This window comes from Colletes latitarsis, chromosome 11, assembly GCF_051014445.1.
Source record: "Colletes latitarsis isolate SP2378_abdomen chromosome 11, iyColLati1, whole genome shotgun sequence".
In the NCBI taxonomy this organism is placed as follows: Eukaryota; Metazoa; Arthropoda; class Insecta; order Hymenoptera; family Colletidae; genus Colletes; species Colletes latitarsis.
Window position 1 is genome coordinate 19,019,926 of NC_135144.1, and position 21,434 is coordinate 19,041,359.

Consider the following 21,434-nt stretch of genomic DNA (forward strand, 5'->3'; position numbering starts at 1 on the left):
ATAAATGCATTACCCAGCTAAGAGTGATACGATTATTAATTAAATGCTAAATAATATTACCCAGGTCTCACCACGAGGAGGTTGCTGCGAATGGAGACCCGCCCTAACCGATGCCCAACCACCTTCCATTAATAAAGATCTTCTGTGATCAACGATCGTTATTGAGACTCAAAATCGTATGCAGGTTGACACAAATCAGATTTCAGCTGTTTCGAAAGCAAGAAAAGACTCACATTCGCCTTCTTTCTTGAATTCCCGAAGCTGTCCAAAGCACCATGGCTGTGGATTGGTGTGCGTAAATGGCGGGATAAACTTACTCTGAGCACCGGTCTGCTCTCTGATAACATCTGTATCTGTAATATTACTCATTTTTTATTCGTTAATTTTTGTTAATACGTGTCTTTTTATACAGTTCGAACAATTGTTATACCGAACGAAAAATTCGGCGGTGATTTTAGCGTCCTCGTCAGTTGAGAAACTATTCACTGAATCAGTATTGATGGACAGGCAGTTGTAATCTGTTGGTAATGTTGCGAGTGACACGAAAATGGTAATGGGGTTTTGAGACCCCATAAAAATGGGGCGAAAAAATACATTGGATGTAAGGTCTACTTGAATACCTCGTCTGTAATGATACTTTCCTTGTACCTACGTATGTAGATCAAAAAGAAAAAATACCTGGACTGCTTGGACGGTACAATAGTATATTTATTGCTTTCCCGCCACAGGAGCTATAGTAAATTCATTGTTACTAATGTTACCCCCGATACATTGCATTCTGCAAATCTGGTCACACTGGATGCAACTATTAATTTCACTGGTGAATTTATCCGTCGAAATGGATGTACACAATTGATTTTCCTCTCATGATGTGAATTCTCATTCCAAGAAACGGTAATTCGCTATTTATATCATTCGCCTCATGTTACAATGATCCTTCTGGATGACAATTCCGTTGACACGAAAAGCAATTTTGCAATATCGATCATCAATATTCGAGTAGCAAATTCAGTTTAATTCGAATCAATCTATCATTGGTCCAGATTCTGATAAATGTAATCTAAACGGGACACTGTTCTTTCATTCGTGGTGCAGATAATTAAATTTGCAGAAATTTTAATCTGTTTATATCAAATGATTATATTTTACTGTACGATCTTGTAAATATTACTATTGTAAAAGGGACTGATATGAACTAGAAATCGAAACCTAATTTTAAGGTCTGCAAAACTCCAATTCAAAATCCACGAAACTCCGAAAACTTTCGAAACTGTAAATCTAACTATTTTTCAGATACAGTTTTTTTCTTCCTACCTGTTAAGCTATTATATCAATTTCTTTATTAGTTTAGTATCAACCAAATAGAATCTATGATGCATTAGAATGGTTTTTTAAAAAATAATTATGATCAAGATCATATGTTAGACAGAGTAATTTTTAGATAAGCTATGTTTTGCATATCAACAAAGATGAATTGAATTAAAACATTTTTGTAGGCTGGATATGGTAACTATGAATTCTGAAAAGTCGGCATATTGCCGAAAGTCAGGTGAAAGCAGTGACAATGGTGAAACAGACGAGCAGCTCAGAAATAGGCATAATCAGGCAAATCAATGCAATGACCAGAATGGAGAAACAATTGAAAAGTATCAAAATAGCCTCATGTATCATATCACTGCCTCGTGTGCTGAAGACACGCCCAATTATCTAGTGTTTCAGAAAGTAATTAAGTCACAACTTTTTCTTCTGTTCATCTGCTATTTAAACTGGTCAAATAAAATTACAAGTATTTTTAATCACAATTTATTAAAGATACTTTAATATCAAGATTATTCTTAGAGATTTAAGGAATTGTTCCCCATTGATGTTTGTAAAAAATTAAATTATACATCAAAATTTATTACCTTTTAAGATAAGTTCATTAAAAATTAAGTATTAAATAAGTGAAAGTCCATTCATGGTAGTTTTAATTAAATTGAGAATCCCCAGCTTGTGTGCATCTTTTTACACAATTTACTATCATTGAAAACTTGTTCTGTATGAATATTAATGAAGCAATGCCTTGATCACCAAGAAGAATAGCATTTCAATGTTTGTTTCATACATCCATGTATTTTAGATGGAAGCAATTGTAGAGAAAATGTTAGATGAAGTCACAGGAGTTCCAGTGAAAACTGTGAAAAGCTTCATGACAAAGACACCTTCTGTTTTCACAGGTAAAATATTGAATATATTCTGAACCACTATATTGACTTAGGGAAAAGTTAGAGACTTATTTACTGAATACCACCAGATATAAAAGAGTAATTAACAAGCTTGTGGAATGCATTTGCTCAACACACAGTATAGGATGTATTCGGATTGTACTAGCAAATATGTAGATCAAATAATAGATGATACTAACAGTCTACAATTTCAGGTGCAGATTTGGTGTCGTGGATGATGAAAACCATGGCCATAGATGATCAAGGTAGAACTAAAATGTTAGAAAACAATATAAGATTATGCGGAAAAAATATATGGAATTGAAACTAATAACTTGATAAAATCACAGAGGCTCTCCATGTAGCACACCTTATGGCATCTCATGGATATTTTTTCCCGATCGATGATCACTGCCTTACTGTGAGGAACGATAACACCTTCTACAGGTTCCAAACGCCATATTTTTGGCCATCGAATTGCTGGGAACCAGAAAACACAGACTATGGTAGGAAAATTTTAAAAATCTTAGAAGAAAAATAACTGTTTTGTCTAAGGTATTTATAGTTTTGGTTGGATTTAAACGTTCCAGCGGTTTATTTGTGCAAACGAACGATGCAGAACAAAACTCGTTTGGAATTGGCGGACTATGAAGCGGAGAATTTGGCAAAATTACAGAAGATGTTTTCACGGAAGTGGGAGATTATATTTATGCAAGCGGAAGCGCAAAGTAAAGTTGATAAAAAACGAGACAAATTAGAAAGAAAAGTGTTGGATAGTCAGGAAAGAGCATTCTGGGATGTATATAGGCCGATGGTAATAACTTTAATCGTTTTAATATACGCGTTATATAATATGTATTTAATTTTATCTGTGTGGTGTGAAATGAAATTATTTTATTTGTTGAATGATTATTTCTCGCGATAAAAAATTCGTATACACATTCGTATAAATACATATATTTTATAGCCAGGATGTGTCAATACTACTGAATTAGATATTAAGAAAGCATGCCGAAATTACAAGCCAATTCCAGAGGCAAACAAAAATGTACAAATTGGAACAAATGCTGGTAAAATTCCTTCGCATTCAAAGTCGGATGCAGTATCGTCTTTGGAAATATTACGTAAAGAGATTGATATGTTGAATACTAGATTAGATAGACCGAACACTAAGGTATCGAAAGTATCTGAAGCGTAAGTGAATATTTTCAGTATTTACTATTAAATAATAATATTTAATTAATTAAAAGATAGCAGGTTTCTGTCCAATAATGTTAATCCCCTGAAATTTATTCTTAAATATATTTCAATTATTTTAGTCTGATCGGATATTTTGAACAATACGTAGAGTATGATCCTTTCTTCGTACAACCGGAATTCACGAACCCATGGATATCGGATAGTTCGGAAATGTGGGAGCAAGAGAAATTAGCGTATGTAGATTTCTCGATTTTCTTGTATTCTGCCATCAACAAGCATTTTATTGATCGAATAATAAATTTGAATTTGCAAAAACAGAAAAGAAATATCAACGAGAAGAGTGAAAAGGTGGGCATTTAGTCTTCAAGAGTTGTTACAAGATCCTGTTGGTAGAGAACAATTTATACGGTTTTTGGATAAAGAGTTCAGCGGTGAAAATTTAAAGTAAGTAAATGAGTAACTTTGCTATACTTAAACGAGAATTATAAACATAAATTAAGAATATCTAATTTTGGTTGACGCGCGCAGATTTTGGGAAGCTGTACAGGAATTGAAAACTTTACCACAAAAGGAAATTCAGACGAAAATAAATGAGATTTGGTACGAGTATTTGGGCCCGGATGCTAGCTGTCCGATCAATGTCGACTCTCAATCTTTTGAAATAACTAGGAAGAACTTGCAGAAAGCTGATCGATGGTGCTTCGACGTTGCAGCGGTACAAGTTCCAAACAGCAATATTTTGTTAAAATTACAAAGATGTTGAAGTTAAAAACAAGTAGCAAAATAATTAGTTGGGGTGTGCGGATACTCAACCCGATTTTACGTACCCGATCATTGCAAAGTTGCGGGTCGGATGATATTCTTGGCATACAGACAAAGTATTCGAAACAGTTCAAAAATTATGTTTCCTTCGCGCCAATTTTAAATAAAATCGTTTCGACGCAACATATCATGACCTGTTCTTCTTTGCTTCGATTTTCACAAACTGATAAATATTTACCAATCTGAAACAATAAGTGTGAAATACAATTGGAAAAATCATCTGATCTGCGACAGAAGATCCAGGTACCCGTACACCCTTTATAGAAGACTCTAGTTAAACATTCTGATATTGTTGTTAAATTTTAGGCACACGTGTATCACCTGATGAAAAGCGATAGTTACTCGAGGTATCTACGTTCAGAAATGTATAAGGACTTTCTCAATGGCTCGAAGAAAAAGGTCAATATACCATTTATAAATTACATATTGACGTAGTAAAGTCTGTACTATAAAGCACTAGAATTATAGTATTTAATATTCCATACAATTACGATCATAATGTAATCAAATTGATTGGTTTAATAGTTCTAATGCCGACATTTTAGTTCATGAAAATTGATATGTATTGACATAAAAAATTTGGGTCGGTTACCCAAAACTTTGCAACAATAAAGTATCGGAGTAATTTCAGGTACCTGAAAGATTCGTTTGGTTAATTGTTCGAAATGATAGCCGCCTCGTCAATTTCGATGATATTGAAATATGTTGTAGGTATCAATATTCTAAGCAAACTTTCCCTATACATGTTTGATTTCATATTCGCAAGAACTATAACGAAATATAGTTTCTATTATGCTTCATACTGTTATATAAATATGTGCAATTGCCCTTAATCATTGGATTATCCGTGAGAAACACTATTGCTTAACTCTTATTATTAGTATACATATAACAAGGAGACGATTCATCGAAATCGATGAAGCGACTAGGTGTTTTTTTTTTTTTTTTTTTTTTTTTTTTGGAAACAACTAGAAAGTTTATTAATTTGCTTACGGATTAAATTATTTATTTTGTTGAATCGTTTCAGACCTCTGTAAAAGGTATTCGTTCTATCGTGTCGTTCAGCGGCCGAAGGGAAACAGCTACATCATAGTCGATGCTTTATAAATTTTTCTGTTACGGGAATCATTCCAAATCTCGAAATAGTATTTCCGTTCTCGCAGCGATTCTAAGAAGAATACTATCAATTTTAAATAAGTGAGTATATAAATATTGTTTACGCATAACTAAAACTGTCTTTCTTAATGTACTGTTTCTCTTTAGTTCTACGTTCTCGTGTAAATTCAGTACGCTCGGCGAAATAAAATCATCTTCAGTTTTATAAATAATTTCTTCCACCGTATGTATCATAATTATGCAACCATATCGATGGTTAATTGTTTTTGCGAATTGTAAATGTTCGAGTAATTAAAATAAATAGAATAATCGTAAAGTTGTGAATGATTTAATAATTCTTCATTCGAATGATATCTTATTTGAGTAGATATTTATTCAATGATGATGAATAAAATGTTTATTCTTGATTTTTGTCTGTATTCGTCAGGTATAATATTAGGAATAATTCTTTGTTCGAATAATCCTTATTTGCGTAGATATTTATTCGCTAATGATAAATAAGATGTTCATTTTTTATTTTTATCTGACATTCGTCAGTAATTTTTTCCTTATTCGAATAGATATTTAAGTAGGAAAATAATTTAAGGCGAGAATAAAAATGATGAAGACGTTTTTTTTGTATATTTAAAGCTTGCTTATATTACTTATGAAGTATCATATCGTAATATCGAACTTAAAATTACGTTTATAGTCGATGGAAGCTATATAGTGATCTTTTCAGGATAAACTTAAATGATATTATAATAGACAGCCCTGTTTCTTGTATTTAGTCGTAGTTATCGATGCTGGACCTGTCGTAACAAAAAGGGAAAAACACTCGTGTTCCGTAGAGTGACCTTTTTTTGCTAGATGCTTCCATTTGTCTCCTTTAAATGTCATTTACAACTATATTTCTTCCATCGATTATGCTTTCTTCATATCGTGGTTTCTAATTTATCTTTTAGAGGTGTGCGAGAACCCAATGGTTGGGTTAGGTCGGGTTCACGAGAATTTCAAGGTCAAAACTGAATAAAGCACTATTTCAATTAATAAAATATTTTTAAAATGATAGTGAATTTGGCACCTCGTCAAAACACTGAAAAGTGTCGTTCTTGTGCTAAATTATTATTTATAACGAGACATTTCATCATAAATGTACAATCGTTTATAGAGTCGTAATTTACACGAAAAGAAAAGCATAAAGTAGGGCATAAAGGGAAATAAAAAAAAAAAAAAAACGAAATTGAGCAAATATCAAAGACTGAAAAGATTTAACTAACTAAAGAGAGAAAATTTATCAGTCCTAGAGAAATCTCTATACGAATCAAATACTATTAATTAATATATGTAAAAGTCACCTGAACAATCCGCTCTGACAATATTGCGTCGTTTTTTAAATTAATTTCTCAAAAGTATGGGATCCTCTGCAATATTTTTGGTTTAAGAAACAAAGTCCCCATTTTTGTTTATAAATTCAATAGTGTGAGAAGAATATTTTAGGACTTATTACTACGAACTGATCAAAATGAAAAACCTAATTATAGCGAATAATGTTTTAGAACTTGAAATATGTCTGTGACGATCGATTAAAATAATACAGTAATTGTCCATTTGAACATTTCTATCGATCAAATCTAAATTTCTGAGGTCAAGGTCATTAGGAGATAAACTAGTAGGTCCTTTGACCCGTTCTTCGTTAATAATGGCTTCATGAAGCTAAAAATATACGGTGATATTAAAAAATATTAACGTGACATTAATTTTTCATAAAAAAACTACTGTTTTCGATATTTTGTATACTGCAATTCTTAGGTAATTAACTGATTAAATTTCATTCGAAATCATTTTTTGTCAAATCGGTGGAAATGCTTGAAAAAATTGCGATGACAGTTAATGCTGTTTACCGAAACGAAAACCTTCGTTCGTAGATAAAATGTGTAAAAGAATTTCAAATTTAATAATTTTGGTATTTAAAAAAATAGAAGACTACAAATACGAATGCTTTTCAAATATTGAATTGAGACCGGAAAGAAAAAACGAGAAAATTTCGTTCTAGATAAAGCCGCTATTTCGAATAAAAATCGATTAAAGCTTCTCGAGCATGCAGATTCATTGCAATAATTATAATTCCTAAACAATCACTATTATTTAACGTCTTCAAGGTAGTGTGACTCTTTAAGATTCTCTAAATCGGTGCTTCTCTACCTATTATCTACAGTGGATAGCTAATCTGCACACTATCGATCGGTAATTCCGGTTTTTAAACGAAGCGTGTGGAAAATATACATCAAAATATGAATTTCTGAATAGTTCAATAACATAAATCAAACGACATTTTACTCGTTTGATTTCTATTTAATGTCTGATAACAAAAGACAAGATGTCTCTACAGTATTGATCGACGTTTGTAGAGCAATAGAAGTAGTATACGTACTAACAAAATTTCTTTGTACTGTCATTAAATGAGTCCCGAAGAGCTGCCCACTGAGTAATTTGATCAGATTTAGAAGCCCTATGTGAACACTAAGGTAGAGCCACACTGCTAAACAGATTGCAGATCCTTTTTATGGTTTCTATTTATAAGTGGCACCACCGCCCACAATGCAGTGCCAAGAATAAGAATAATACCAAAGGTTAGAAATATCGGCTTGTACGATCCTACAGATTCGAATATGGCGCCGCATGCAGGCGGGCCGACCAGCTGGAGGACGCCATTGACGAACAAAGATATCCCATACGACGAGCTTAGCTTTTCCGTGCCCAACATGTCCGCGAGAATAACCGTTGTAATACCGATGTACATGCCGGAGGATAAACCGAACAACGCGCAGAAGAAGGAGAGCATCGCGTAGCTCTTTGCCATTGGCAATAAAGCCAGCGCCAAGCCGCTGGTACCGAGTCCGCCGACGAAATAATAGTACTTTGGCACGAAGTCGATGTCTGACAACGAAGCACCGCTGATCCTTCCGACTAGGTCGAGAGCGGAGACCACCGACAGTAGCAGAGCCGACGAGTTCTTGTCGAAGCCCTGCGATATAGCATAAGCGGGTAGCAGAATCATGAAGTTGGTGTTGCTGATCGCCGAGGTGGAGTTCGAGATCAGGATCACTAGATAGATCGGGTCTCTGAGCACGCTCAGATCGAAGAAGTGTGATTTGTCGGGCAATGATTGTTCCGACAGCTCACCCAAACTACTTTTGGAACGTTCGAGGGCCTTTTCGTCCTTATTGTTGCTCTGGGGATATTTGCTCAACTCGGGCAACTTAATCTTGTTGGCCGTTGCGTTAGTATCAGATGCGTTGCTGCCGTGTCGCAGCACGTTCGCATTAAATGGACATTCCTTTTCCACCTCGCTTCTTTTCTCATCGAGTATCTCTTCATTTCTATCCTCTGTGCAGTAGTTAGTTTTGGGGTTGTCTGTCGTTTCGAGGCTCTTCTCGGCGCTGCAGTTCTCTTCCTTCTTCGACCTCGCGTCGTTGTACGATAACGTCTCGTTTTCTGTGGTGGACGTTGTATTGTCTAGGAGTTCCGACAGAATTTCTAACTGCTTGGTCTTTGTATCGTCGCCGGTGTCCTTAGCATCCTGTAATATTACATTCAGCTTGGTCGAGTTACCTGTGCCCTTCTTTTTGTCGAAATCCGACTCGTCCATGGTCAACGCCTCGTTATCGATCCCTCCCTCGACCGGCACAGTGATCATGTGCTGTTCCACTGGATGATATAGCATCCCACAGACCAAAGTGTTCAGCGTGATACCGCCCATTATCAGCACCGCGCCTCTGAAAACAAAAATTAATAAAACAATCGTGAGCTGTTTAATGGGAGGAAGAAAATTTTATCTAATGAAAATCGATAAAGTTAAATCCCTGTTTTTGACACCTGTTACCCCAGATTTTATGAAGTACTTAAATTTTCAGATCTATTACAGGTAATATAGATTAAATTACCTATATCCGAAACAGTCAAGGAGGTATTGCAAGAATGGCGGTAGCACTATAGTCCCGATTGCGCTTCCAGAGATGCACAAACCATTGGCGAATCCTCGAAGCCTCTCGAAATACGCAGTCACGATGTACACCGTTGGCGGAAACGTTAGACCAGCTCCGATGCCAACCATTAATCCATAGCTACGTTCACAAAATACATATTATTCTATTTGTAGTTTACAGAAATCATTTTCGTTTTTAAAGTGACAATATAAAAGGTGTAACAATTCGTTTCATCCGTTACAGGGAGATGATTAGTTTAGCTTAACTTGAAATGGGAGTGGAGGATAGAGTTGGGCAAATTTTATTTACGAATAACGAATAAAAAGTTTAGATTCGCTGATTAATCCTTGCCTAGCGGGCTGTAAGTCCATTTTGACCCGTGCAAACTGTTCATTTCAGAATCATAAATTTCTAATTTTTAATAAATAATAATAATAATTATTAACCCTACCAAATTCAATGCCCGTACAATGTATCCAGTAACCCCTAGGAAAAATTTTAATGGGGGATTCTACAGGCCAAAATAAGTTGAAAATCAAGAATACCAATTTGTTGATGGAGGCTTCGTTAAAAAGTTGTTAACGTTTAAAGTTCCGCCCGTACTGAATTTTTTTCACGAAAATGCGCAGAATTTTGGGGGTATGTCTATTCACCAAAAATGATTGCAATTGACCCCCGCAACCGAAAATAATTTTTCCAAAACGATTTGAAATTTTTTTTTCCGTTGAAAAATTTCACACCTCGAATTTTTTTCTAGAAAGTGGGTAGGATTTCAGGGGTATGTATATTCACCAAAAATGATTGTGATTAACTCTCGCAACCGAAAATATTTTTTTTAGAACGATTTGAAAAATTTTTTCACCCGATTTTTTTTCTCGAAAGTGAATAAAATTTCGAGAATGTGTGTAATGACTAAAAATGATTGTAATTGACCCCCGCAACCGAAAATAATTTTTCCAGAACAATTTGAAATTTAATTTAACGAAGCCTCCATCAGCAAATTGGTATTCTTGATTTTCGTCTTATTTTGGCCTCTAGAATCCCCCATTAAAAGTTTTCCCAAAGATGGCCGAACACCCTGTATATCTTCTTTAACAAAATTTTTCTATGAGATAACTACTCGGAGAATAAGTAAAAATTAGACGGAAAGCTATGATAGCTTCGCTTGCCTGGGTATCAGCTTGAAAAATCTGCTAATTGATTCTAATTTACAAACGAAATGCAAACAGGGATTAATTTACCAAGGAACCTAATATTTTTATTCGTTATTCATGAATGAAATCTGCCCCACCGAGGCCCGGAAGGCCCCTGCGTATAAATACAGGAGATGTTTGTAGAAAAGAAACGAAATGAACTAAACGAATAATAAACTAAAACGAAATATTTAAATACTTTGTTACTGTTGCTAATTACATTACTAGCACAATTCTGATAATAACCATAAACAGTGGAGGCGTAGTTATTAGGTCTGGGCCAGAGCGGGGCTTTATTAAGTCTGTTACCTTGATCGTTGCACGAATCTCAATACTTGCAGGAATTTTCCCCGCCCGTTTTCCTGCAATTATCGAGACTCTATTGTAACGATAATTAAGAACCATTCGACAATTCCAAGAATTAATTGTATCGTACCTGACGTACAAGTAAGAAACCGAGTTGGCAAAATAACTCGACATCATACCGCAAGCCGCGAAGGCGCCACCGATTATAGTCACTGTTCTGTAAGAGTACTTGTTGGACAATATGCTCGACAAAGGACCTGTAAATAATGATAATTCAATTATGTACGATTCTGCATTTTAGTTTGAACGAATAAAAAATCAACGCAAGCGCTATAGTAATTGTTCATAAAAACAAAACTGAACCATGTTATTGTCTTTCAGGTTGCGGTCTTTGTACATCTAATCAAATGTTTCGTATGTAAATTTGATTCTTGGTCGAGGGAAATTAATAAGTCCCGAGCTTATTAAGTCTCCTTAAATTATTAAATTTATAAATAAAGATAGAAGTTTTGGTGGTTTTTTTTTTGAAGATAATTAGGTTTCTTGAACTATTTACCTAAAGAGTTGTACAGAAAATAACATAAAGCTGTCATCCAGGAGGCAGCAGTCGAGGATGCTTTGAAGACGTGGAGGAATTCAACGAATAGGACACCAAACGATTTCACTGTTCCTGGAATTAGGAAGTTGACGACAAGCGCGGAGGAGAGGACCACCCACCCCCACCCTCCGTCCGGCGGGATCAATTTCGTTTTTTCGGTTTTGACGTTCATCTTATTGCAGGGAATACGTCGAAGATCGTTCAGATTGACCTGGAAACATCACACAAAACTATTATTATAAATTCAGAAAAATATTTTAAACGATATTTAAAATGAAAAACAAAATTGTTTGGTAATAAAATATTTCGCAAAATAAAATACTGTCAAGTAAAGATACTTTACTCTTCGATTTATCGGAATAAAAATATTTGATTTTCCATTAATAAATTAATATATAATAATTAATAAATTAAATAAATATTTTAATATTTCCTATAAATTATATATCAATATTAAGAATTTTCTTTTCTAGAATCTTAAATACAATATTTATTTAGTACATATTTAATAATTACAATAGTGTTTTACCTAGCTTTGGAGAGAATTGGTCGAATGATTACTTCTGTCTTACTTACTATGACTCCATTAGCATAACTCATCTAATGAATAAATCATCGACTAACTACAAAGAGAAAAACAATTTTAATTTTTTAATGTTCCTAGAAATCTTCGCGCTCAAATCTACGAAAATATATAATTATGCTTATTGAAACAAGACTATGACGTTTGAAAAACATTCTTAGTACTTGAACAATCCTTTTTAGTTCACAGAAACAAAAATAAGTAAATAAATTACTCTACGCTAAAACAGAAACGTTTGTTTTGAATAAAATACTGGTTTAAAGAATTTTTCCGCAAATAAAATATTTCTCGTATTAAAGAAACAAAGTTTTATTTCTTCGTTAGTAAATCAAATAAATAATCCTACTCTACAGTAGTACAAAAATATTTGCTCAGAATTCGAAATAAAAGAGTATAGAACCGATTTAACTAATGTTTATGAACATAATTCTCTATTAGACTATTAAAAGAGATTACTACGCCTATTTTTCGAAACTAGAAACAGCGAACAGTTAAATTATTCGTTCGTCATTTTACAGCATCCCCAGTGCCACTGGTAATTTTTAAAAGTCTACGACTATTAAAATTCGTTCCCTATAATCGTTTTAAAGAAGCATTTGAAGCTTGAATCGTTGAATCGTCACTGTTCCAAAATATTGGAAAATCAATTTTTACACAATATTTACTCACTTTTTTTCAGAAGAAGAGCTAAAAATACTGATAGTGTGCTAACTCTTGTGTTATAGAACGAAGACAGATAAATTTCAAAACTGTTCGCGATTATATTCGGCCATTTTGAGTCGTTTTTTCCACGAGCGAGGAGTTCTGAATGGCAGTACGAGACTCTAATTAACGCAAAGCAATTTACGTTTCGCTAAACGAGCCTAAAAGTGCTAAAATAGTACGTTGGGTGATCCCTCGAACGAAAGTAAAAACAAGGATGGCTTCTAATCGCGAAAAAAGAATTGAAACTAAGGAAAACTGAATCCGAAAGACTAAAAGTAAGGCTTTGAAATTGATTTAATTTTTAACCATGATATTTTCTTGAAAGAAATTCTGGGGACTTGCAAATATACTCGTGCCGCTATTTTCTTCCATTTGGGACAAAAAATTCTTGGAATGTCGTCGAGGCAAATATTATGGATAATGTTCATGGTTTACTAAACTTTTAAAATTGTATAACTTTTGAAATATTAGGTTTAGGGTATAAGTACTTTTTACTACTTTTCGTATAATCGAAATAGTACGATTTAGAAAAAAAATGCAGTTGCACTTTTTAGTTGCATCGATATATAAAAATACATAAAATTATTACTGTCTAAGTTTGTCTTATGACATTTTTTATGTCTCTAACTAGTTTAGAGATATGGTTTTCTCAGTTGCGCGAAACACCCCGTATAATTCTATTTAAGCAAACAAAGTTGTTGACCTTTGGATGACCTCTACTCACTCTCTTGGGAAAAACTTACTATCAGATTATGTGACCCCTGAAATCATTCAACTCTTTACCCAAAATAATTTTTACTATCAATACATCGATTTGAATGTGTCATCCTGTATATATGTATAGTAATTTATTTAGCTTTCACGATATGTTTACGTATTACCAAAATAATATACGCATAGATATACAGAGTGTTCGGCCATACCTAGGAAAAATTTTAATGGGGGATTCTAGAAGCCAAAATAAGACGAAAATCAAGAATACCAATTTGTCGATGAAGGCTTCGTTAAAAAGTTATTAACGTTTAAAGTTCCGATCGTACTGAATTTTTTTTTCGAAAATGCGCAGGATTTCGAGGTTATGTCTATTCACAAAAAATGATTGTATTTGACCCCCGCAACTGAAAATAATTTTTTTAGAACGATTCGAAAATTTTTTTTTTCGCCGAAAAATTTAGGCACCTACCCCCTGTCGATTTTTCTTAAAAATTACTTTTTCATTTTTGGTAATTTTGTATGACGCCCTACGGAAAAGTTGTCTAATACTTTTTTGTAGGTACCCATGAGCTCTACTTCAGAAAAAAGTTTCATTGAAATATATTCACAATTGTCGGAGTTATGGCTGTTTGAAAATTGGACCATTTTTATGGGGTTTTTCTCATTTTGCGGGGTCAAAGACCAACTTTTCGAATATTTTTGCGATTTGTACATATTCTACACTAAAATACGCGTAGTTTGCTTTTTTAAACATTAAAATCGTCCAATCCGTTCAAAAGTTATGACGTTTTAAAGATTCGCATGAAAATTCGCAGACATTTCTGGCCAGAAATTATATTTTCGATAAGGAATTTTTTTCTCGAAACTGAGTAGGATTTCGGAGGTATATCTGTTGACCAAAAATGCTTACAATTGACCCCTGCAACTAAAAATAATTTTTCCAAGACGATTCAAAATTCTTTTTTTTCACCCAAAACTTTCAACTCCTACTCGAATTTTTTTCTCGAAAGTGGGTAGGATTTCAGGGGTATGTATAATGACCAAAAATGCTTGTAATTGACCCCTATAACTAAATATAATTTTTGTAGTATGATTTGAAATTTTTTAATTTCGTCTAAACATTTCAGTACCTACTCGAATTTTTTTCTCGAAAGTGGATAGGATTTCGAAGGTACGTGTACTCACCAAAAATGATCGTAATTGATCCCCGCAACCGAAAATAATTTTTCCAAAACGATTTGAAATTTTTGAATTTAATTGTTAATAACTTTTTAACGAAGCCTCCATCAACAAATTGGTATTCTTGAGTTTCGTCTTATTTTGGCGTCTAGGATCCCCCATTAAAATATTTCCCAGGGGTAGCCGAACACCCTGTATATTCGAAGATTTCGATGTATTACAATATTTATTTCTTTCGGTTTGAAGCCACACTTGTTTTTTCTTTTTTTCTGAGTATACCGAGAACGCGTCTTTCATCGAATCAGAGGCTGCAGACTTCCATCTAATCAATCGTTATAAAAAACTAAACGTTGCAAAAAGATACTTTCCTTCGATGTTGTGAACACGAAGGTCGAACATATTCAAGAATTTGAAATGGGAATGACGAATCTGCATATGCAATCTGTTCGACCGTGCGAGATTGGAAAATGAAATAATGCAACGGTAACAAGTAAAATATGTAGTATTGCAATATAGAATGAAAACAAATACAATCATTTATCACAACACGACCTTCAAACAACCTGGAGCAGTGAATTCTTAAAGGATTGGCTAAACAATTTTCTTTTAATTACCCTGTCCATTTTTCCTTGTTTCGTAGAAAAGAATTTTGGTCTTAGAAAGAAATTCTAGGAATCTGGAAGTTCGAAAAATTGTAAAATTTCGTATATCGGTAAAGTTGGGCCACCCATAATATCGATTTATTTTTCGTTCGTGACATAATTCACTTTCTCTGCCTTTCTAATTGTCGTCTAATAGTTGGAAATAGGTTACAGTATGCTTCTTGGAACACCTCCCTCTCTAAGTGTAACTCGAGACAATTTGAGATACACCAAAACTTTTGATATTTCTGTTAGTTTGGAATTTATAAGATGGAATTTTTTAAACCCTCAAAATCTAAAACTTTTTTTTTCGTGACTCCCTCTCCCTGGAATTAATAAGAAATTATGTTATTTAAATTTTATTAGTTGGAAACATACCAGCGTAGAAATATTAGAATTTTGGCGATCGAACGGTTGTCAACAATCTAAGAAATCGCTTAAAACGATTGAAATTAATGAATTATTTTTAAAAACTGTATCAATCTTTATGTATTATTAAATAAAACTGAATCGATTGAAATCGTCGTCATGTTGTTTGAATTATTTAAAGAACAAAGGAAATTCGATTGTAAAAGATTGTAAAAGAATAATTTGTGGGTAATTGTTGTGTTCCATTAAAAAAAAGAAAAAAAAAGTAATTTAGTCCCCAACATTATGGTATTTACAATCCTATGAAGGTTTTTCAGACAGCAACAAATCACAGAGTCGTTAACTATGTTCCTTGAAAGTTGTTTACGCTGGTACGAGCACATGTCAACATTCGTAAGCATTATTCCAGGAATAAAAAACGCCACTTTCACGCAAGGATAGCAACATCGTCAAGAAAGTGAATTGATCGTTTCAGAGTTGAAAAATTCAATTCAAATACAACAATTTCTTTCCTCACTATTGAATTATTACATGGCAATTTTCTAAGAATTATTAATAATAAAGAGACGACTTCTGCAAATTAATTTGTAAGGTCAGCACTTTATCGTTTAAAACAATCTTTAAGACAATCAATATAAATTTTACATTTTAATTGATTCTCGATATCTCTATCAGTACCTTATCGTTTAAAACAATATTTAAAACGATCTATTAAAATTATTTATGTATAAGGCAACGAACTACTGTCAATTCTTATTCAGAACCAAAAGTAGCTGCTTTAAGTTGACAATGTTGTTGGAAATTAATATTGGTGATGGACACTAACAGACATCATTTGCATGTTATAATGATATACAAGTTCTGTGGTGAAATTAATATTAAAATATACTGTGAAAACTATATGTAATGCGTTTGACGAGTTCACTGTGTCGATTTCAACCTGTGAAAGATGGTTTTCTAAAATCAAGCGTGGTAATTTTTACCTGGAAGATGAGTCTCTTTTATTAAAATAACAGGACTTTCTTAGTTTATATAAAAACTCATTAAAACTTTTCTACGCAATATGCTAGTTAATATTCTTCATTGTTCCAATGTACCAATTACCCGGGTGAATAAATTATCCAATTAATTAATTAAGCACGAACAATCAAATTCAAATGACGCAACTCGAGTAAAAGTTTGAATCTTGTGTTGAATGCGAGTTCTGCTGTCGAACGTTATACACTTCCCGGCAATTCACACCTTGACGCAGTATAACAGCGATTTTATCTGTGAATATAGCGTGTACTATTTTACTATTACGAATCTCATGGCTGCACGAAGCCTTGAAACGAAAAAATATTTATTCTTTTAAATATTTATCTATATCGTAAATACATATATTCGAGAGTTATAATTACCGGTACGCAAAAATAATTGTTTTTAAAATAGTTTAGATAATAATCCTCAAGTAGAAATGAAGATAGTACGTTTGAAAATATTACAAAAAAAATTAATATTCTTTAAAATAATAAAAACATAAAAAACACTCTTGAAAATAATACAGGCGAAATATTAATATTTAATATTAATATTTAATTCGTTTAAAATTCTATGATTCAAAGATGTGATTCAAAAAATACAATGGTACAATAAAAAAAATTCGTTTCTATCTATTATTTAAAAATTTGAATTTCCTTCCTTCCTAATTTTTATAGATAATATTTGAAAGAGAATTAATTGCAGGATTTAATTAGACAAATGCATTCGCTGTGCTCTGATTTCTACACGTTTGTAAATTCAATTTAAAGAATTACGATCCTAGTCGCTATCGTGAAAAAGAATAATTTCGTAATACCGAGGCAAAATTTTTATATTTATCGATCACCCGTTTTGAAACGATCCATCCCGATGTCACTATCGTCGGATACAAATTTCGTGATCCTCGTAACTGTGGAAGTCGCTGTTAGATTGTTTCAATGGAGGGACAAGAGAAGAAACGAATAAAATTATGCTCGATGGAGTAAAAGGGAATTGATAGTGGCGTCCGAAAGACGCAAATGTCCACTGACCTGTGGAGGTTCCGCGACCCGGTGGTCGGTGTCCAGGATACTGGGTGACACTAGTTTCTGGTTTAGGCAGAGAAGGGCGGCCCGAACGGAGGAATCTTCATCGGACGTTCACTATCATCGTGAGTCTTGAACTAGACTGTGCACGGCCACCGAACAAACTTGTTCCTTTCCCTCTTCCTTTTCTTTCAGTCCAACTCGAGCCGGAGGCGGAGGGACACTCGAAGGTTGCCCTCGGCTCCGACGAAACCAAAATGGTGAGCATATCGAGCCATCGTAAATCGGATCGCTTCTACGGTTCCACCGGGGCCTCTGGATATCTTCGGGGTACCAGCCGCCATCCTTCCACTTCTAATTCCGACCACTATTGCCAATCCTTCTAAGCACCGTTCGCCAATACTCCGATAAATACAACGATCTACAATAAATTTTTCTATATTATCTCTTGTACATTATTTCAACTCTTTCGACGAAATATATTTACCTTGGACAATTTTTGTGTTATTATTTCTCATGAACATCTTTCGAATTGTTTCAAAGGAATGTATTCGCCAATACTCCCATAAATACAACGATCTACAATAAATTTTTCTATATTATTTCTTGTACATTATTTCAACTCTTTTGATGAAATATATTTACCTTGGACAATTTTTGTGTTATTATTTCTCATGAATATCTTTCGAATTGTTTCAAAGAAATGTATTTGTCTCGGGAAATTTTCATTATTTTTAATGAACATCTTTCGAATTGTTTCAAAGGAATGTATTCGCCAATACTCCAATAAATACAACGATCTACAATAAATTTTTCTATATTATTTCTTGTACATTATTTCAACTCTTTCGACGAAATATATTTACCTTGGACAATTTTTGTGTTATTATTTCTCATAAACATCTTTCGAATTGTTTCAAAGAAATGTATTTGTCTCGGGAAATTTTCATTATTTTTAATGAACATCTTTCGAATTGTTTCAAAAGAATGTATTCGCCAATACTCCCATAAATACAATGATCTACAATAAATTTTTCTATATTATTTCTTGTACATTATTTCAATTATTTCCATGAAATATCTTGGACAATTTTTGTTTTATTATTTTCAACGAACATCTTTCGAATTGTTTCAAAGAAATGTATTTGTCTCGGGAAATTTTCATTATCTTTTCTTGAAAAAAATACTGTATATACTCGAAACATCGGTAAACGTACATACATCCAGATACAAATAAATCTACAGTTTTCATTTAAAAAAATAATAAGAAAAGCCTAAAAATTGCATGCCTGGACCGAAATACCCCCCTTAATTGAAAATCAACTTTTTGTTAATGATATTTTCCGCCATAAATTTGTAGGACAACTGTTATATTTGGTTCGGTTTTCTTCGTGCAATATTCTCTTACATAAACGAAGGGAAAAGCGCATGCCTGTGGAGGCTCTGTAAAAATGGTGGTAGATACATCGTAGAAATCAGGCACGTTTTTGCTGCAGTGACGGATATGCTCGCGAACTATTAATACCAGCTATGAAATAAACATTAAAACATTTGAATGATATCGTTTGTTTGCGTCAAATCCAATGGAAATGTAGTGTCATTTGTACTTTTCCTATAATTCATGTCTTTCCTATACTTATACAAGCAAGATAAAATAGTTGCCTTACGATATGTAACAACGAATGTCGAGCAACTTATTATCTAACCAACCAATTCTTCTAGATCGACATCTTATTACCAAACAAAAATTTATTTAAAAATTTACTGTACAATCTAACAATTACTTTTGTCCTGAAAAAATTTAACTCGCGTATAAGGATAGTTCCTTATTTCTTAGTTGAAAACCCCTGAAACAGTTTCATTCGTAATGAACAATATATGTATACATAACAACATCATCAATTCAGTAGTCAAAACAGTAGTAAAAAGCTGTATTTACGAGCGAAAAATTTACGTAAGACGTCATGCATATAATAAATCTTTAGTAAAAAAATGTATTCGATCAACGATTAATGGTGGCGATTGACGCATACTCGTTTGGGGTTAGGTTTATCGATACCATAAAAGAAATGGTATCATTCATCGAAAATACAATACACTGATTTATGCATTATTAAAAATATCTCATCGGCATTTGCTAATGATAAATTGCCAATGGATTGAATGTATCGGGATAATAACTAGAAACACACGACAAAAGATGACACACAATTTTTGGACAATAGGAAAATAATTTTTTTTCAAATGGCCGTCACGATCTTAACATCTCGACTTGACATTTTTTTATCGAATTGGCCGTCACGATCTTAATATGTCGATTCGACTACTAATAATTACTTTTGGGCGTGCACGAAATTTAGGTTAAATCGGCAATAGGATCGTAGGAGGCACTAGGCGAGTTTAACTGCCTAAGGCCTAAGTGGTGGATGGACTCGGTACAGCCAATAAACTATGCGAAACTGGACAGTAGAAGGTTCAGGGTGGGAGATTCCTCCTTCCAGGACACCCGTGTACCACCGGTTCTCACATTCGTGCGAACCAACACGACGCCACGCTCAAACCAGCAGGCATTACGAGTCGACAGATTATTCAGTGGGCCAAAATACCTGCCTGATTTGCTTGCGTTTCTCCCACAGTTTGCTATTGCTTTTTACAATACAACAATAATATGTTTTTATTTACGAGTTTGATTCTCCTTGCATACAATAATACTGTATAAAATATGCAATCCACGGTGACCCATTTAATCTACACGCTCGAATATCTTCGAAAGTGTTGGCAATACCAAAAAATGTTTCGGACAATAGTTGGTTTCAGGGAATACATAACTTGATATAAGTGAGTTTTTTCCTAAATAGATGCGTAAAAGACACACGAAGGTCAACTTCATTTTCTCGAATGGAATAATATATTTTTTCGATACATCAATCGGTGTGTAACTCATCATTTCCTATATAAAAGTACTGAGCCACTTATGGTATATATTAAGCATTCGTTCGAAAGATATTTTAATTTTAATATCGTGGGTTGTAGCATCGCAAGTATCATATTAATAAATTTAATTTAAATTTTATTATCGAATAGTCATAATCGGTTACCGTCATGGAAGCTCCTAAATGGCGATCTGCTAGACTTAAAATTTACCTTGGACCCTTTTCAGTAGGTTTAGTATTAATAAGGCAATTTTGCGAAAATCTTTCCTTCCACGAACCGTCACATTTCCCATCCCGCTTCCTTTTCCGTTCTCTGACGGTTTCCTCTTTAATCGTTCTTCTACGAGCTGCTTACTGCTTTTTATTTGGAAAAGCTATTTTTAACCTGACTGCTTCTTCTCCTTCGCCGTGTCCCTTTCTTGCAAGACTTTCTTAAGGGGCTATTGAATCTAGGCTTGTAATTTTTAGGCCTCCTTTGTTGTTTTCTAAAAAGAAAACCCTAGATTGTTCTGCATTGAAATTCCCCGCATATATTTACTTATGTTTCGAGCATATATCGTACTTTTTTCAAATAGAAATAATGAAAATTGTAAGATGCAAATCATTGGGGGGAAAAAAAAAATGGTAAATCAATGGTAACAGTTAGGCTTATTACTGGTGCCAGCGTGGCTGGAAGTAATTGAGCGGATTCAATATTAGCTTGGTCTGGTTAAGAATAGCCACGATGGGAATCCCGTTTGACCACCTTGCGTGCCAGATTGCTTACTGACTAAATTAGGGTGAATGTTCCGTTGTATCTACAAAAGTCCATCCTTGTTATTTGGTTATCAAAACTACCATCTACGATTATTTAATCGA

General features: G+C 33.7%; 2 protein-coding genes across 7 annotated transcripts; one reads left to right on the plus strand and one right to left on the minus strand.

Annotated features, from left to right (window-relative positions):
- Positions 1-729: 729 nt before the first annotated feature.
- Rsg7 (regulator of G-protein signaling 7) lies at positions 730-11,537 on the plus strand. Of its 4 annotated transcripts, none has more exons than XR_013080716.1 (13): positions 730-894; positions 1,497-1,722; positions 2,120-2,216; positions 2,420-2,470; positions 2,555-2,710; positions 2,795-3,018; positions 3,172-3,398; positions 3,524-3,637; positions 3,723-3,848; positions 3,933-4,119; positions 4,533-4,625; positions 5,254-5,423; positions 11,407-11,537. XR_013080716.1 is itself a non-coding variant. In XM_076777965.1 (12 exons), exons 2-12 carry the CDS (start codon positions 1,504-1,506, stop codon positions 5,317-5,319), a joined length of 1,560 nt encoding a protein of 519 aa, XP_076634080.1. In that variant the 5' UTR covers positions 730-894; positions 1,497-1,503; the 3' UTR covers positions 5,320-5,646. The 4 variants fall into 4 exon arrangements, 2 of the variants coding, with proteins under 2 accessions (XP_076634080.1, XP_076634081.1); XR_013080715.1 differs by lacking the exon at positions 11,407-11,537 and adding an exon at positions 5,490-5,646; XM_076777965.1 differs by lacking the exon at positions 11,407-11,537 and having other exon boundaries at positions 5,254-5,646.
- On the minus strand, positions 6,747-17,858 carry LOC143348103 (monocarboxylate transporter 12). 3 transcript variants are annotated; one of them, XM_076777962.1, is made up of 5 exons: positions 17,650-17,858; positions 11,366-11,618; positions 10,940-11,066; positions 9,269-9,448; positions 6,747-9,100 (listed from the first exon to the last, which is right to left on the minus strand). In XM_076777962.1, the coding sequence occupies exons 2-5, from the start codon at positions 11,577-11,579 to the stop codon at positions 7,864-7,866; spliced, it is 1,758 nt and encodes a 585-aa protein (XP_076634077.1). In that variant the 5' UTR covers positions 11,580-11,618; positions 17,650-17,858; the 3' UTR covers positions 6,747-7,863. The 3 variants fall into 3 exon arrangements, with proteins under 3 accessions (XP_076634077.1, XP_076634078.1, XP_076634079.1); XM_076777963.1 differs by lacking the exon at positions 17,650-17,858 and adding an exon at positions 11,937-12,001; XM_076777964.1 differs by lacking the exon at positions 17,650-17,858 and adding an exon at positions 10,813-10,865 and having other exon boundaries at positions 11,366-11,536.
- Between the last annotated feature and the right edge of the window lie 3,576 nt (positions 17,859-21,434).